The sequence below is a fragment of the Branchiostoma lanceolatum genome, chromosome 18, assembly GCF_035083965.1.
Source record: "Branchiostoma lanceolatum isolate klBraLanc5 chromosome 18, klBraLanc5.hap2, whole genome shotgun sequence".
NCBI lineage: Eukaryota > Metazoa > Chordata > Leptocardii > Amphioxiformes > Branchiostomatidae > Branchiostoma > Branchiostoma lanceolatum.
In genome coordinates this window covers 3,162,646-3,181,731 of record NC_089739.1, presented here as the reverse complement: position 1 = coordinate 3,181,731, position 19,086 = coordinate 3,162,646, and the positions used below count along the sequence as shown (strand labels likewise).

Below are 19,086 nucleotides of genomic sequence, written 5' to 3'. Positions count from 1 at the left end.
CCATTCACAAAATCAACATTGGCAATGACAAAAAAAAACTTTTATCTGACAGGGCTCGAAATACCGGGTGCATGTGCACCTGTGTGCACCCAAAATTGGAGCTGTGCACCTAATTTTTGACTGTGGGTGCACTGGTGCACCTAGATAATTTTGTACTCTATAGGGTAAAGGTTCTCTTGTACACTAGCGTACAGAATATTCTTGAAATGTAAGTATCAGTAAAAGCAATATAACCCTTTGTTGTACTTTATTTGATGTATTGCTTGGTTGAAATTTGAAATCTGGATAGAATTACAGATTGAAGTTCTAAGAGAGGCAGTAGCGTCAAACTTCTGTGCACGTAATTTTTTGGTTGGGTGCACCTATTTCCAAAAAAGAATTTCGAACCCTGTCTGAGTTGTTGCTCAGTTTGTCTTACAGTCCACCTTATTTTCACAGCGATACAAATCTTGAAGAAAAGTTCATGATTGATTTTAGAATACCCAGCATCCTTTTACAAGTCTTAACTAAAGAAAGAAATCTGTGTGTTACTTACAGGTTTTAAGTCACAGTGTATGATCCTCTCCTTGTACAGGACCTTCATACACTGCAGCAGGGCGTGTGCGAACCGACGAATCAGAGCCAGGCTGAAGCCCTGGAAGTTGTTCTTCTTAATCAGCTCATACAGGTTCATTCTGTACAAATACATGGGGAACAAGCTTCTTAATCAGCTCATACAGGTTCATTCTGTACAAATACATGGGGAACAAGCTTCTTAATCAGCTCATACAGGTTCATTCTGTACAAATACATGGGGAACAAGCTTCTTAATCAGCTCATACAGGTTCATTCTGTACAAATACATGGGGAACAAGCCATTATAGAGGGGGTCCAAACTTACACCACTTACTCTTGGCCCCAAGGGCTACAATGTATCTACATTTTGTTGTACCTGTAACTAAAAAATCGCGATCAAAGCACTTCCAGAAAATTAGACCTCAAACTTTAAAGATGGTGACACGCTATCTGAGGCAGAGAGATCAGAATGTAATAACCAGCAGGAAGTGATGAATCATTAATGTCACATGCATAATGTATGCCAAATATTAAATTGTTCTTTAATTTCCTGTCATGTCAGGAAGATGACTAAACCATAGATAAGTCAAAAGCAATACTCAAGCTACGTGTATGTGGGTGGCTGTCGGTGAGTGAGTGAGTGAATGGATGTCTTCCTTGAGTGAACGAAGGAAGGACTTTTCAGTAACTTAAAACTTAGCTTAGCTGTCTGTGGTAAGTGAAAGAATGACGTGTGACTGAGTGAGAGAGTGAGTGACTGAATAAATGAATTGATGCACAAGCTACAAATACATGTCAGTGGTCATCATTGTCAGCAAGTGAGTGAGTGAATGAATGGATGGATGGATAACTCACCCTCATAATTAAGAAGTGATGCACAAGTTATGTCAGTGGCTGTTAGTGTCAGTGAATGACAGTAAGTGAGTGAGTGAATGAATGACTTCATGAATGGATGGATGGATAACTGATCCTAAAAGGTCTAGATTGATGCACAAGCTCTGTAAATGGCTGTCAGTGAGTGAGTGACAGAATGAAGTTAGTGTAGTGAATCACTCACTCACTCACTATCCGGTTTAATGAATGAATAAATAAATAAATGATTGTAAATGGATGGATGGATGGATGGATGGATGGAAGGATGGATGAATGATTGGATGAATGAATGTAAATGGATGGATGGAAGGATAAATGAATGGATGAATGAATGTAAATGGATGGATGGATGAATGAATGTAAATGGATGGATGGATGGATGAATGAATGTAAATGGATGGATGGATGGATGAATGAATGAATGCATGAATGAATGAATAACTCACCCTAAGAGTTCAAAAGTGATGCACAAGTGGTTCCTGAAGTAGAAGTACTCCACCATGTGGATGACGTTCATGGTCCCGTCGCGGTCCTTCCTCCGCAGCGCGTCCAGAATCTTCACTTCCACCAACGCCTGGTGGTGAAATCTGGAGGAAACCAAAATTTTACAATTAGTTTCAAATCACACTTCAAATATTCAAGATTCAAATTTGATACCTAGATTCTTTCGGTGGGTCTCAATAAAATTGAAGTTACTTCGATCACTTTGAATTGAAAAAATACAGACTTAAGCAATTTGGGTAACCTGTACACTTAGGTATCCTACACATAAAATGCGACATATTTCTATTACAACTTACAGTAACTACGTTGTTGTGCAAGAAGCTATGATTGAGGCAAAGATACACCATACTATCATAATAGAGAAATATAGACGTCAGCAAGCATTCCTTAACAACATGTAAAATATGAGTAAGTTGCAATCTAAAATATTAGGCTTCAAGGTCCGTATATTATACAGAACCCTAGCGTTTTTCCAAATCTACAATTGTTCAGATTGCACACACATTGAATGCAAACTGCACTTATTGAATGCAAAGTGCACATATTGTATGACAGACTTTCTGTTAATTTCTAATCATAGCATTGCAGGAGTTTAAGGCTTATACATGTGTGTATGACTGACATTGTCTTTAAGAGGCTCCCACCTTTTCTTATTCCTGATGATTTTCACTGCGATGTATTCCCCCGTCTTGTGGTCTATGGCCTTTACCACCTGCCCGAACGACCCCTTCCCAATGACCTCCAGTACCTCGTACCTATATGCCAGATGGTCGTGTATAACCTGAAATAAACAACACAACAAGGTTAGCTGACAAATATACATGGTTAAACTTTGATCTTCTGATGTTTGCAATGAAAATTAAAAGTTATAAACCGCTGCAATAACACTAGAAACCACTATGAAACACAAGAGGCGAGTAGTACAGTCTCCTGGCTCCCAGGATTCAAACCCTCACGAACCCGGGCCGCCAGCGTATGAACCTAACACACTTATCGCTAGGCTAAAAGGTTAGACTGGTCAGTTGGTGGCACTTGAACCCCACTGTTACAACTAGTCAAAGATTACAGATTTAAAGAAAACTTTTGTACAGTCAAACCTGCGTAAATGACTACCTCTACATAAGGACCACCTGGCCAATGTGACCACTTTTTGGAGGTCCCTTAGATAATTTTTCCCATTGACACAAGCATATAATAGGAATCCTGTGTATAGCAACTACCTGTCCAAATAGACCAGATTTTAGCGGTCCCCTGAATGGTCTTCTCAATATGCAGGCCTAACTGTATGTTGATGTAGACTAAGAGAGAAGCATATTCTTTCAATTGACATGCTCTAAACTTTTCAGCAAACAAGTAAAATAAGACTTAAAGTTCATTCTATTTTTGCAGTGACCAGACAATATGAGCTAGCCTTGCCCCAGATTAGAAAACCTTTAGGGATTAAGCAGGAATGCAGTGCTTTAGGCCTGTGTTTTAGTTGATGGTTAGGTCAGACTAAACAGGTGGTTGTACAACTATGACCACTCAGCAGCTCCCTCTAGCAGTTAGGATGTGTAATTCACCCTGGTGGACTTGGGAGGAAATACAGTTAATGAGTCATGTAGTAAGACTGTTTGGTGCAAAATAATCAATAGATAATGAAGGTCTTCTTGGGGAATTTTCACTGTATTTTTGTAAAAAGTAAAACTCTATAATTTCACATATCGCACTTCACCTGTCAATTAAAAATCGAAACAGTTTTTTTTGCTCTAACCAAGTCTAAGTGTATGTTTTGGCACTATAGTACGTTACAAAGTTGTTTAACATGATTGAAAAAAAGATAATCATATTTTTGTATTCATTGACTGATTGTTGTTCATTCTTCTTTAACCTTCTCCCTGCTGCCTAAACCCATAACCAATACACAACTTTGGTGCCAAAAAGGCTACTTTAGCAAGAGTCAGGTTAAAGTAAAACTGTAACAACATCTGGAGTCTACTGTTATCAGTATGCATCACTTGAGATCATCTAACCGTGATATTGATCCATTCAGTAACACTTCAAAGAGCATCCGGTTAAGTTTTAAAAACTAATCATCTTCAAAATTATGATATTTTAGCCTAGGCAACATCAGCCGAGCATAAAATAGAAAACCATGGGCAACAGGCTGATGAAAGATTCAAAATGCAAGGAACTTCATACAGCCTATTCAAACTGAGACAATTGTATGGTATGGTTTGAACCTAAATGTTAATACCATAGCAACAAAGGAACGGTAAGCACACACACACAGTGTGAACCTATAATTATGTCACATAGGCACTCCATGGTATAAAGAAAGGAATGTTGGACTCCCGACGCTCATTTTCTGCTAGAGGAAGTTTGGATTATAAGTTGGTAACTGTTCAAAGTGTGTGTTGCTTCTTACACATGACTTTGTACCAATTTCAAAACGAACTTCCTACAAACTGGAATTAAATTCTGTGCCAAAGTGTTGCTGGCTATCTTGGTGACTCGACGAAAGGGTACGGATATATTGTACAGTTGAGAAAAACTGAGGGGAGAAGTGGAAGAACAATCTGATTTGAGGATATAAAAGTCATAATCTATAACAAATTTTGAGTACACATAATATAATCGTATTGTACTGTTAGAAGCAATTACTTTTCCATAAACCTCCACTACCAAAAGCTAATAACTGAACTTACTTATTGGAGCAAAACAGACTTTCCCTAGCTACAACTTTTATCTGGTTGCATGGCTATAAAGTCCACTAAATAACTTACCATAATGAAGGCATTATCTCTTCCAGATAAGATATAAGTAACCAAGATGACAAAAAACAACTTTGGATGGAATTTTCTGTGTTGTATCCAACCATAGGTATTGTCAGTGTGCTTTGACTTTAGTATTCTTGAAACAGACAGGTTTGAAGGAATTTTTCATTTGCTAGAGGGTTCAAACCCAACTGTTTGATCAACACCTGGTAATCAACACATGGGTTCGCCAACTAATTCTTGTTTCGTCTACAAGCCCCCCATCAAAGAATAACACTGAAACTTCTTAAGTCTTAATAAGAAAAACAAAGGGGGCCAGTTGTAACATCAAATCCTTGAAGAAAAACAAAGGAAGTTGTGGCTCACTTTGAGGTAGGATCCGTTTTCGTCATCGTAGCCGTTGTTTTGCGGCGAGCCTTGGATGCCTTCTATTTTCCGCGCCTCTGCTCCCACAAACCAGACTTCGTTGTAGTCTAAGATTTCTGACTGTTCGAACCCTGTTAGTTTACCCTTGTAGAACTTAAGAGCCTCTGGATGGGTAAAAAAGAAATAGACATTAAGGAGTTAGTAACTTCTATGTTACGGCATACATATGTACTTCTCATGAACAGGTTAACAACTTTAATTTCAAATCAAGTTTTATAATTCGGCATAAGGCCACACCAATTTAATTTCTTGGTTAACGGATTTTTATTTTCAATTTTAGCAACAACAAAAAATCATGAAAACAGAATTAAGGCTGGGGTGAAAACTTGCACCTGACCCTATTCACTCCCTGAAACTGTGTGCACCAAAGTACAAACTTTCCTCTGAGATCCTTTTTTCATGTTGATTTTCCAATCTAGCATTTTTTTTAAAATTTCATTAACCAAGAAATTAAAATGGTGTGGCCTAATTCAGTTTGCATACTGTTTGGAAAACACATTCGCCACACACTATGGGTTATAAATTCAGATAGAATCTTTCTTTACCCTATGAAAATATGACCATTCATGACTAAAATTGAAATGACAGTTTCCTTTAAGTTAGTTAATCCATTTATTTCCTTTCAGTTGCATTCATTTTTTATTCTACATGTGAATGCACAATCACGAGTATATATCTTTATTATTCAGGTTTTGACAGCCAATGACGTCAGTTGCTAGGCAACTAATCTTGCACAAAGCACCATTTGAAAAAGTGTCAATCATATTTATGGATAACTGGGTTATTGCAATGTGTGATAATCTTTCTTTGTTGGAGACATAACCCTGTGTATGGTTGTGTGTACAACCATGACAAAATGTATTACAGAGCTTTCAATATCAATAAATGCAAAGGAAAATTTTTTCAAGGCCAAATTATGACCATATTTTCATACTAGTGACTTAACCTAGCAACTTATACTTACTGTCTTTTATTTGAGCCCATTAACATATAATTCATGTTTCCAGCAAGGTTATCAATATAACAGTCTTTCATATCCTGCTAAATATACATTAAATTTGGCACTTTTAGGTCTTTAAAATTCACTCGGATGTAACTTAAAATTTTCTTATTTTCCTTATATGTCTTGTGTTTATAGCCTGGGTGCCATTTGATAACCAGCTGTGGGCTCCTACACTCGCTACCCAGGATTTTTTCAGCATAGCGAGTGTAGGAGCCCCATATTAATCGGATGGCACGCAGGCTTAAGTTCAGAGGTGCTACTTGAAAAAGCAGCAGGAAAAAAAGATACCGTACCTCCTGGTGTTAAGGGTGATTTACTTCTCTGTGAACTGAAAATCCTTTTTCTGTCTGCGTCTTTCGACACCATGGTGGCTTGCCGGGATATTCTTGGGATCTCTCCATTCTGGAACCCTGTTTTACCTAGCTGCGGTAGGATGTTGTCCCCGGTTACGCCCGCGGTCCCGTGTTTGGAACCTGCCGTGTTCTGGTGATCAAGGTGGATCTGAGGCAAGTGGGTGACCCCTGAGACAAATTTCTGTAAGAGAGACAAATTTTGGTTTAATTGTTTCGGTTTTTCTATAGTGGAGTGGCTGAGGATGTAAACAGCATACTGTAAAATGTATTTAAGCTTGCATGGTTTTAATTTTCCCAGCAGGGAGAAAATAGCGTGTTTGCGGTGATTTTAAGTTCGGGTTTGAAGCAATTGTAGCACTGACAGAAGCACCGGCAAAAGCTTTTGCAGTGATTTTAAGCTCTTGTTTGTGTTTGTTTGTCATCACTTGAAAAGCTGTGGACTGATTCTGCAAAGAACAGGAGGACCAAATCGTAGGTAGAATATGGAGCTAGAATAAGGAGCGCAGAATACCATGGATACCGGGCTGGCGTACCCAGGAAACGCAAGATGAAAGGGGAGAATTTAAAATGACGAATGGTCCAATTCTTTGCATTTCTTTAATCACCATGACAATTCCACCATAATCATGCAAAATTTTCTTTTCCTTGTGGTTTCCGAGAAAAGTAGATGAAAGTCACTAAAGAGCATGAGGGTGGTCAAAGGATATGACAACTACAAGAAATACCAAAGGGGGAAGTAGAATTCCATTCAACAGATCATTGTTATTCTAATATGACCCAGTTTGAAGAATGCAAGAAAGAAATAGAGTTTTAAGTGAGTGACTAAACAGGAAAGACGATTCTGCATTAGAAATTAATCATACAACTTACAAGTGGTTACCGGAAGATATTTATAATGATGAAGCCGATGCAGAGTACATTCATATTTGCAGAAGTGACGTTTCGTTTCGCAGTACAGAAAAAGGGGGAAAGGAGATTTTTGCTGTGTTTGAAGTTCGGCATTGAAGAATTCTGTAGTACAGTTAGCACTGGCTCGAAATTATTTTTAGGTGCGCAGAAAAAAATTTGGGTGCACCACATATTAAGATAAAGTTGAATGTCAGCAAAACATAAGTTTGACGCTACTGCCTCTCTTGAGAATTTCAATCTGTAATTCTATCCAGATTTCAAATTTCAACCATAAACCAAGCAATGCATCAAATAAAGTACAACAAAAGGTAACATATTGCTTTTTCTGATACCTACATTTCAAGAATATTCTGTGTGCTAGTGTACAAGAGAACCGTTACCCTATTAAGTACAAAAATATCTAGGTGCACTGGTGCTCCCACAGTCAAAAATTAGGTGCACAGCTCCAATTTTGGGTGCACACGGGTGAACATGCACCCACTATTTTGAGCCCTGGTTAGTAATATATTGTCAATGCATATTGGTAGAGTTGTGAATTTATGGCGGAGAGGTTATGGTATATAATAAAATAAGCACAAACATTTCAAGATTTACAGTTCTGTAGTAGTTATAAAGAACTTTAGAAGAGATGAAGTAAGCAGAGTGTTATTAATTAAGTATTCTGTATAATCAATACATAGGCTTCAGTGCTCTTCCTGTTATCTTATTAAATATCTGAAACTTCCAGATATAGCAAGGAATAACTCTCGAAATACAATAATTTATAACTGGATCTAAGGCAGTAGTAGTGGGCAACCTCAAACCAACCGTACACACTCACGCCACATCTTCAGAAAAGAGGCTGTAGCCGCGTATAGTTCCCGTTTAGAACTTTATTCGAGCCCACACTGGATCTAAAACATCATAGTTATTACATGTTTATTGCAGCACTTCAAAATAAGGCCTGATACTTACGTTGTGGAAAGAGTTCTTGGCACTGTGCTGGTTATTGCCATGGAGCCTGTGCGTCGGGTGGTGTGAGCCCTGAGAAACACAACGACAACACATAAGAATTAACTTAAATATCAACTTGTAGTACTATAATAACATAACTTGTTACTGTATACCAGTAGCAATTTGGCTGGCGCGTCATTTCCTGCAATAGAAAATCATGTTAGATTTAAAATTCTGTTCGATGGTTTAAACTTTTTGAAGATGTAGTGAAGTTCAATTTTGCCATTTCTGATTCAAATTGACATTGATCATAACATTGTATACTGTTTCTTTGAAATATATTCAGCAAACTGGAAAAAAGATAACATGCATATCAGGCTGTTCTAGCTCACAAGGATACAACAAAACTGTTGAGAAAGAAACAAAAAACATATTTTCCCATCTTTCTGACAAAACATATAGCCCTTATGACTTGATGTACATCAATACATTTGTAGAAGAAAACATTCTATTTCCTTACCTACTGATTTACTTTGAAAAACAACACCATTATCGTATCATATTCTATATCAAAAGACAATGATGAGTTATTTTCTTTTTAAATGTTTTATATATTCTGATTGAAGAAGTCAGTGTTACACAATCTCTCGTTGTTGGGACTTATTCGGTTATTCAGTTATAGGGCCTCCTGCCAATGGAAGGGCTACTAGAAGCTTGATTCAGTCATTGGCTTTAGTTACTGATTGAAGGTACTGTACCTCAATTTAGTTAGGGTCTGTAAAAAATGGATAAATGTCTAACGTAATTTACCACAACATGGCTCTTTTTGTTACTCTCATAAACAAAGAGTAGACAATGTTTTCAAGCTGACACTTAGACACTAAAAAAGATCATCCTCAAGCCAAGTCAAGGTAGGAAAACATAGTACAAGCAGACAACTCCTTTGCGATACATAACCTAACTACTAACACTAACAGTATCTGCGAAATCTATACGTTATAATTATTATTACTTGGTCTGAGTAGAACTAGAATAGGTTATTACTTACTTCGCTTACAGCTGGCAACTCCCCTTTCATGGCTGTACAAGTTAAGACAACTCTATCCAGCAAAACAAGCTTTAGATCCAGACGTCTAGAACTCAGTACGTACAACCGTGAACCAAAACGGTCCTCGACGAACTACACGCGTTGTCAGAAACGCGTCTCCGAACCACTGATCACGATGACAGCAAACAAACATAAACGGCTGTAGGAGTGGATGTCTAAGGGATAGGGAAACTATGGCAACGCATATCAATCTTCAGATGGTCTCCTGGGCTTCTGATCACCTAATACACACTGGGCACTCAAGCACAATGGGTGGAACAGTCCACTACGGCGGGGGTGGTACAATCAGAGATATTTTACATACCTTCCACATTTCAGTAGCAACAATAAAAGAACTCATGAAAAAAATTGTTAACGTATAGATATTGCCATTGACAATAAAACAGATTTTGTACAGTTTATAACAAGATTAAGAAATGAAGAAAATTTTTTTAAGGACACCCCTTTAGGAAAATGCTCCTTCATCACGAATAGATGCTAATTACAGACAAGATGGGAAGGGCTTATTTAGTGTCTTATTGTGCCGCCCCCTCCATTGTGTTCTAATCACATTCATGATTGATCTGTATGAATATTCTATAGATGAATGTCTGAGGGTCTAAATGACCCGTGGGCTGATTTCTTGGAAAAGTGCGGGGACATATCCTCTTCCAGGCTTCAAAGGTCGCTGGAAAAATAGTAGAAAACTAGAAATTGGTCAAACAGACCGCTACCCTAGCAAACCTAGGTCGCAAACTGTACTCCCTGGCCAGCTATCAACTTAGCCTGTCACGTAATCTGTCTATATGGCCAATTTCTACGTACTCTTTCCAGAGGTCGCAACCTCTGGAGCCTGGTAGAGGCTAAGAAAAGTATTGTATGGTTGCTCTGAATCTGGCAGTGTACTATGGATTTTTAAAATCTAAGATTTTGGGAAATCTGAAAGCTTTAAAGTCAAAAATGATTAAGCTCTAAAATATATACTGAGGGAGAGAACCATTATGACAATATTATAATTTTCCTTTCAACTTATGTGTGGAACTTTTGCTGTACATTCAGCTACAAGTTGAACTACAAGCTTTCAATTTAAATCAGATTTTCCAAATAGTCTTCTTAGACTAAAGAGTATTTGGGATGATCACAGATAAGAGTGAACAGTACTTCCTACCCAGCTTATGGTCAGGTATTTTGCTCATTGTAAGCCTGTCACAAACAAAACCTCTGTGTTGCATCTACGTTTTCCCTCCAAACAAATCAGATATAGTTAAGCCAGGAGAGTTTCAATAAAGATTATAAAGAAAACATTAAAATTGTAACACCAAAGAAGCAGAAGTGTAGATCTCAGCATAAATCAAAATTTGAAGTATTTTAATCCACAATTTCCTGTCCAATTTTGAGTTCTAGAGATGCATCTATATCCTCCACGACTATATTTATAATGTCAGTTATTTTTCCCCCTTGATTGAAGTCTGATTCTGATCAGTTTAAAAAATAACAACACCAGGAAAAATAAACATACTTTGAGGAAAAAAAATGAGGGAGGGATTGTCTGATCTCATGAAATGGTTGTTTTCTCACACCTTTGCAAATTGACTACTAATGAGATGCAAAGTTTTGGACAGGTGATAATTGTTTTTAAAGTGCTAATTTCTTTTGTTAATTACCTGCTGAGTTGTTATTGTTTTATGTACTGTATTTTGCAGATGACAAGTATGTTATTTAAAGTAACAGTAAAGAAGTGTGGTTCTCAGTAAGCTAGGCCAATTTTTTTCAGCAGTTTTTTTCCTGGATTCACTTCATTTAAAAAAAAATAAATATGTTTTTGATCAAAAAAAGAAAGTCTTAATATAGCACACAATCACTTCATCATGAAATTGTTATGAATTCAGTCTTAGAATTGATTATTTTGCAACACACGGTCTTACTACATGACTCATTGACTGTATTTCTTCTCAAGACCATCAGGGTGCATTACACATCCTAACTGCTAGGGAGAGCTGCTGATTGGTCATAGTTTACAACCACCTGTTTAGTCTGACCTAACTGACCTAACTATTACCTAAAACACAGGCCTGGAGCACTGCATTCCTCCTTAATCCCTAAAGGTTTTCTAATCTGGGGCAAGGCTAGCTCACATAGTCTGCTTATAATGTAGAAATATAGGTCACTACAAAGTCTTAAATATTGAATGAACTTAAGCTTTATCTTACAACTTGTTGCTGAGTTTGCTGAAAAGTTTAGAGCATGTCAATTGAAATAAAAGGCTTCTCTCTTAGTCTATATCAACATACAGTCTGGCCTGCATAAGAAGACCACTCAGGGGATTGACAAAATCTGGTCTATGTGGACAGGTGGTCACTATAGACAGGATTCTTAATGCTTGCGTCAATGGGGAAAATTATCCAAGGCAAGGGTCCACCAAAAAGTGGCCAGGTGGTCCTTATGCAGAGGTGGTCACTTGTACAGCTTTTAGTGTACATTTACTTCTGTATTTCTATTGTCTCTATATCTCTATTTCTATATATTCTAATGTCTTATACATTTAAAGAGCACTATGCTTTCAAACTCACACTGACTAGTGTTCAGTGACCTGACTGTAATTTGTATATAGCACATAAAATAGTTTTGACCACCCACATAACTCTAAATTCACCCTCAGCCCAAACTATAAACATCAGCCATTGGTCCTGTACAATAAGTTTACCTAGCTTCATTGTGATTCGGTTAATCCTTATAAATAGCGGCGGCACCTAATAGCATATCACGATGGCATCGGATACAAGAATCCTCTTTAGCGTCAATAGTGTTAAATGCTCTTAGTCTGGCCTTAGCGAAGTTACGGAGTATATACAAGGCATTTTGTCAGGGTTATAGCAAATAGATGCAAAATATAAATGATATTCTTTTGGTTCGGGTGTTCATATGTTCTCATGATTGAATCAAAATTGATCAAAGAGAACCGTGAATCCACGCCATTTGAGAAAAAAAAACAATAGCATCACCTTAGTTGATCCAAAGCCTTAAGGCATCAAAACATAACCCTATTTATGTATGACGCGTAGGGTTTCGCTGACATGCGTCAGTTTTCACGCGATACGGTGGCCGTCAATACCGCGACCCCGCACGCTATAGAATCACTGGGGGAAGTGGTCAGGTTATGTATATACGATCTGTTTGCTTTTTTGACACTTGAATCACAGAATAAACAAGATATGACAATACACCTAACCCCTTCCAGAGCCAACAAATCCTTCCTGCGGCATTGTGGGAACGCTTTTCAAAGTCGACGCCAACAATTTGTGATCACACAAACAAAAACACGACAATTCTCCTGGATAAAAAACTGTGAAACAAATAACTTAGAATCAGGTTCTCTCAGTCTTTTTTCTGAACGGCTTTAAAGAGGAAGTTGTTGTATTGAAGACCTAATGTAAGGGTTCTGTGTATGATTACCGGGTGTATAAAGTAGAATTGCTCACCCATAGCAACAATTGTTCCGCAGCTTGGCTCTGAAAGGGGCCACGTAATAACAACCCTAGTTTAAAGGACAGTCTATTCAAAATGATGAACTACTTTTTCTTCTTCATAATGTCTTTAAATCTACAGAAATGATAAGGTCTACATCTTGTTATAAGACATATTCTTTTCTTGTAAGTATTACCTTAAAGTTTGCCAAGAAGGTTTTCGTGTCAGAGCTGATAGTTTTATAGTGTGTTTATTTAGAAATGGTATAACATATAAAGGAGATATGAATATGGTTTGATGATTTTAGCGTGTGGACTGTTCTTTTTCCTGTGGACTCATTTGAAAATGCACCAACCTATGAAATAACACTAATAATATCAAAACTATAGAACTTAAAGTTTGAGAAATTACAGTTCTCTCTATATATATGCAATTGTAGTGCCACATCACATCATTCCCTGATGAAAGGCAGTGGATGCTACCTAAAACGTCTGATTCTTAAGAGAATTCATCAATTTGATTTATTTTGTATTGCTTAACGCAAGTGTCACTTTGGACTATGTGTACAACAATGCAAAACTTCTCGGCGCTGAGACAGGCATGTTTGAAGCTAAGTAAGTTACTCCGAAGGGGTTAAGATAAACAAACCATCACAGGTGTACATGTCAGCATGCCTCTTACACGTGCAAGCCCTCTCATGTTTCCTACTCAACATGGCGTCAAGGGGATACGTTTCTTTCATTCTCCAAGCAGAGGTTACGTTCAGGGGGAGGGGGCTAGTAGTGGCCAGAATCCTTTTAGTCTGCCTCCTACTTACAGTTTAAACCTTTCAATCTTCTATTTTATGGGTTAAGATTAATCTATATCAGATCATAGCCATGGAAGTCATGGTTGCCATGGTAACATATCAACAAATGCAAGACGTCACACTTCCCTGTTAGCCATTTTCTTGTTCTAGAAAATTTCTGACTTCAATTATGACACTTCTGAAGTTACCTTGTTTTACACAATTATTTTCTGCGTTTTCTGTGTAATTATGATATCGTGAAACATGCCTTTGTAATAAGCTTCGCTTTCTTGAAAAATGCCACATTAAGAGAAGGTTTTGCACTAAAGAAGACAACAGTCCTTGTTGAAGAAAATTTCATGCTGTGCTTACGTGGTTTCTCCAGGTCCAGAACTGTTGTTTTAGTATAATAGTCCACATTGACTACATTTTCCTTGTAATTATCGTGCCAGAACATTCGTTTGGAACAGTCTCTCTTTGTGTGGAACTGTCACATTAAGATAACGTATGCACTGAAGGAGACAAAACCATCCTTGTAGAAAAATATGTCATCCCTTAAGGCTAAACTGTGCTACATATTTTTCTAAAGGTAAAACAAGTCTTGGTGTGCTGTGTTAGTGTAATGGTTAGGGTGTTTGGCCCAGAACCCAGAGGTCCTGGGTCACAGTGAAGCCTCTGACATGCCACGACTTTCGCCACTCCACCCAGGTGTAAGAATGGGTACCTGACTTAGGTTGGGGAGGTAAAACTACTAAAAGGCGGTGGAATGAAAGGGTATAACTCTGCCTTATGATACCGTACCTAAAACACAATGGATGAAACAACTCACTGCCCCTATCCATGGCCTCAACAATGCTATGGGGCTACCTTTACCTTAAGTACATTTTTAAAACAAGTCTAATGATTGCAAGTCTACTAAACAAATGTTTCCAATGAATATCATGTAAAGCGTTGTACAAACGTATACTCTTGTCGTATAGCGATACTCAAATACGATGTTAAATCATCACATTTCAGTTGTACAATCATTGTACCACCTTCTTCCAAGCAAATTGTTTACAAGTTTCGAAGCCATGTCAACCATATCATCGAGTGTAGCCGCAGGATTATTGTGACAACAAAAGACGTTGCCAGAATGGCTTGATTGGTGAATTGTGTGCTAAGTCCTGGATTGAATCCAGGCCCTGAAAAGAATGGGGATATTTCAAAGGTGGCCCCAGCATAATATCTGTTGCCATAGTTTTTAAAACGTGGGCTCAGTTATGTCTAGACCATAGGTAGCTCAACTATGTGGCTCAAATGTTAACTGTCTTTAGTTCTCAGAAAATGAAAGTGATTTTTAACCAGTCTAACTCATTGAAGAGCTAATCTTCAACTGTTCATGTTCATAGTACAGGGAAATTTCCCCTTGATCCAGACCATTCGTAATTTGGACCATGGTTTAACCTTAAGCACACTGAGGTAGCCGTTTAGCTCCCTATTCTCTATTGCTTACAGAGTTAGGCAGCAGGGAGAAAGTTAAGATCCCATCTCAACCCTCAAAAGGAGCATGTCAGTTGAGCAACCACTGTGGGGATTGAACCCCCAACCTCTGGTTCAAAAGACAGGGTTATCGTTAACCACTGGGCTATGCAGGATTTATCTACAAGATTTGAATCATACAAGACTTCTCCTTGATTTACTATAAAAAGGATTAGACATAGAAAAACAATGGGAAAACAATCCAGTTTAAGTTTCTTTTGAAAAAAAAAAAAAAAACAATGGTGCAAGTCTACCTGCATGGTATATGGCCAGTTGAGCTACAAAAATATATCCGACTCTCTGAGTGCAAGTACTTTAGACCACTCTGTTCTTTAGAGTGAGCTCTATCATGTTACATGTTAGGAGAGAGACATACTGATCACCATATACATGTAGGCCCAGAGCTATACAAGCAGCAATGTGACTACTGTAAATGCATTTACTTTCGCGGAGTGTTCACGGTGATTTTAAGTTTGCGTTTGAAACAAAAGTAGAGCTACAGTCAAATAATGGAAACACTTTTTGTGGTGGTTTTTAAGTTCATGGTAAAGAGTTCAATACAAAATCACAAACATTAAACCACTGCAAACATTTCTGCATTTAGTTATGTTAATACGACTTCATGCCAATTAGCAAAACTGCTACCATATGCAGAATGCAGTCTCAACTATACTCTATTTCATCTACATGTACATCTAGTCACTTGCTGACAGACATTCCCAAATGACATGATTTCAAATATAAATTCCAAACACTGTAATTATACACTTTCATATGTGGAATGTAGTCTCTACCAGACTAACTACGCCAGGGTTTCACTTGCAGGCGAAATGTGATCTTCACTGTGGACTGACTCTACTGGCTAATTATTCCTTTTTATGCCAAATTTTATGATTCATACGCCCGTAAGAGGGCCTGGTGGAGGCTATGTGGAATGTACTTTGTCAAAAGTCAAAACGGCAACAGAAAAATGTAGTTTGATGAATGTGGCGTCAGAAAGACTATTCCAACCCGAAGAATGAATGTTTATAGCCAGAGGGCACTAAAATTGCATGCTTCAAAAAATCTGAATGGAAGTGACAACATTACCAGGTCTTATTACTCCATAAGAGGCACCGACTGAGCAATTAAAACATTCTTTCTTGTTTTGTAAAACCTGACTTATGTTAAGAATGCAACACTTTCTCATTTCTACTTTGCTTTCATCCTAAACTGTCAAAACAAATCATATTTGTAATAACAAAGTTATGCGAGTTGACAGATTTTCAAGACCAATAATATCATTGATAATAACTGTTATATCATTGTACATATATGATAAAACAAACACACATTTATAAACTTTTGAACCATCAAATATCTTTTACCTATACAATTAACAAGCCTCTAACAAGAGTCTATGTACATGTAGCATTCCACGGTAAAGATGACAGTTTTCTTAACCTTAAGAACTGAAACACTAGGGGAGAGTAGAAACAGACTCCTAGCTCCATCCCGTGGTTCGAACCTGGGCCCGCCAGTCCACAGGCCTTAACCACTAGGCTAATAGGTCTAGACCAATTAGACTGGTTAGTTGGAGGTGCTTGTTACAGAACTTTCATGACATAGATGATAGAAGCAATGCTCATTGTGCTATAAGCAAGTTGCAACATGAACTACCCACCTTTTTTGATGTCATCCTAGAACTGTACAACCCTTACACCGGCACCACTACCAGTGACAATAGTTTATATACTGTCAGCATGTCACTAAGTACTGTGACATACACCTTTATACAGGTAACAGGACATTGGCCGAATGTGTGGCCCGTAAAAAGAACATTACAACAAACTAAGCCAAGCCTGTCACTCTGTCAATGTGGATGCCAAACATTGGTATTTACTTATTAGGACTAAGCTATAGGCTGTAGCAATGCCATAAGTTGTTTCTTCCACTGCATGCCATATAGAAAACAATTGGGATTCCGGAATCCCGTATTCACAAAAAACATTGAAAAAATCAACAAGTTCATTAAGTCTAATTTTCTAATTTTTCGCACAGGTCTTTAAATGGATCTATAAAAAAAAATATATTTGATATTCATAATTTATGGTTACGAATTGAAGCAATAATCTGAGAACACAAACTTTATTAATAACTTTTTTTATACTTGGAAGCCAAATTTTAAGCTATCAAATATAAGAAACAGCTGAATTGTTGTGTTCTTGCCAGGGCTGTCTCCAGCTTTAAATTGTTTCCGACCCTCTCATTGTTTAGGAGCCCATGTTGTTGATTTTCGTTGTTAAATCTGTTATTTTAAGTATACGACAAAACATTTTCATCAGTTTTGAGTTATGAGATTCCGATTTTGGGGACGGGGGAGATTTTTTGACAAGCAGGGTGAAATTTTGGTCTGTCCCAGCTAGCAAATTTCCGTCCCGGGATGGAGGGACGGGTCCTTGAGACAGCACTTGTTCTTGCCATGGGAATATGTGTGTTTGGTGCAATTTTTATTCAGACCTCAGGCTGTTTTTCTAGTGTACACACCCATCATATGGATGGACACAAAAAGATGACAGATAAGAAAACTAATTACATACACAGTGATTTTTGGGACATGTTTACCATCACTAAGGCCACACCAATTTTATTTCTTGGTTAACGGATTTGTTTTTTTCATTTTAGCGAAAAAAATCATGAAAACGGAGGGTTGGGGTGAAAACTTGCACCTGACCCTGTTCACTCCCTGAAATTGTGTGCACCAAAGTACAGACTTTCCTCTGAGATTCTGTTTTCCTGTTGATTTTCCAATCTAGCATATTTTAAAAATTTCTGTTAACCAAGAAATCAAAATGGTGTGGCCTAAGCATTGAAAACATCTCTTGTACTCTTCAAGCTGGCTTCTTTTTCTAATTATACATATTTAGTCTGTAAAATTTTGAATGAAAATTGTAATACCTTGTTTAACTTTAAAAGTAGTGTACATAATCATATTCTTTACTTTCACCTTTCCTATCAAGTATAAGCACAGTGACCTCCTAACTTATATTAATTTTTCTTTATCATTTAATTGACAGTTTACATAGGATTCTTTTAGAAGTTGTCTTGAATAATTTAGTGGCCAGTTACACAAGCATCTACACGATTCACTCAATCAAAATGACAGGTTATCCTCATTAAGTCATCATCGCTCTTGATTGATTAGTAAATCAATAATTATTACAGCACTATTGTTGTCAAAAGACCTGCGTCATACTTGGCTTGTAGTCAACGCAACATGGACACAAATTGATATAGCCTAGTATAGGATAGAATAGTGCTCCAGTGTCACAAAGTAGAAAAATAGCTTGCTCAAAGAGTTTGCAAGATTTTTTTTAGTTCAAGGACATATTTGGCAGTAGTTTGGCAGGGTTCGTTTCAATCACAGTACGATTTTTAGAGATCGACCAATGTTCGCAGAGCACCAAGCCCTATCCTATGTGATCAGGTAGATTTTCAAGCATAAAATATGCTTGACTCTCTGGCGATTTTGAAAGTTCTGGCAATGATAAAATTTGGGCAAAGTCTTTAACAACTTGTTTTGCTGGCTTATACTATCACTAGTATCAGTATCCAAGAGCTTGTAAAAAAAGGAAGATATACATGTACAGTAGGCAGATCTATTGACAAAATCCGTGCAAAAAAATAATGCTTTAGCCAAAGTAAATTAAACTCTAAGACTACCTTTTGTACATAAAAGAGTCTTTTATAACTGGACATGATAAGAATGTATCCCGACCTTCACACAATATGTTTTGGAAACAGACTGACTCCCAAATATCTTCTACCTAGCATGCCACGTCGTGCAGATTTGACTCCCACAGCAAAAATGTAACAAGTAAACATTTAGAACTGTTTTGAAAACGTGTGATAGCAATGGCAACAAGTTAGAAACC

The 19,086-nt window shown here is 37.5% G+C and overlaps 1 protein-coding gene across 5 annotated transcripts in view; it reads right to left on the bottom strand.

Annotated features, from left to right (window-relative positions):
* Positions 1-19,086, bottom strand: part of LOC136423822 (dual specificity tyrosine-phosphorylation-regulated kinase 4-like) — a 59,604-nt gene that overhangs the window by 8,467 nt on the left and 32,051 nt on the right. For 4 of the 5 annotated variants that reach the window (XM_066412158.1, XM_066412163.1, XM_066412159.1 and 1 more), the window contains 6 exons: positions 8,334-8,402; positions 6,411-6,651; positions 5,055-5,218; positions 2,577-2,713; positions 1,875-2,015; positions 536-674 (listed from right to left, as the gene is read on the bottom strand). In XM_066412158.1, the coding sequence (XP_066268255.1) occupies positions 536-674; positions 1,875-2,015; positions 2,577-2,713; positions 5,055-5,218; positions 6,411-6,651; positions 8,334-8,402 (891 nt within the window). Of the gene's footprint in view, positions 1-535; positions 675-1,874; positions 2,016-2,576; positions 2,714-5,054; positions 5,219-6,410; positions 6,652-8,333; positions 8,403-9,360; positions 9,657-19,086 lie in introns of those variants that run through there. The other variant, XM_066412162.1, reaches the window with a different exon arrangement.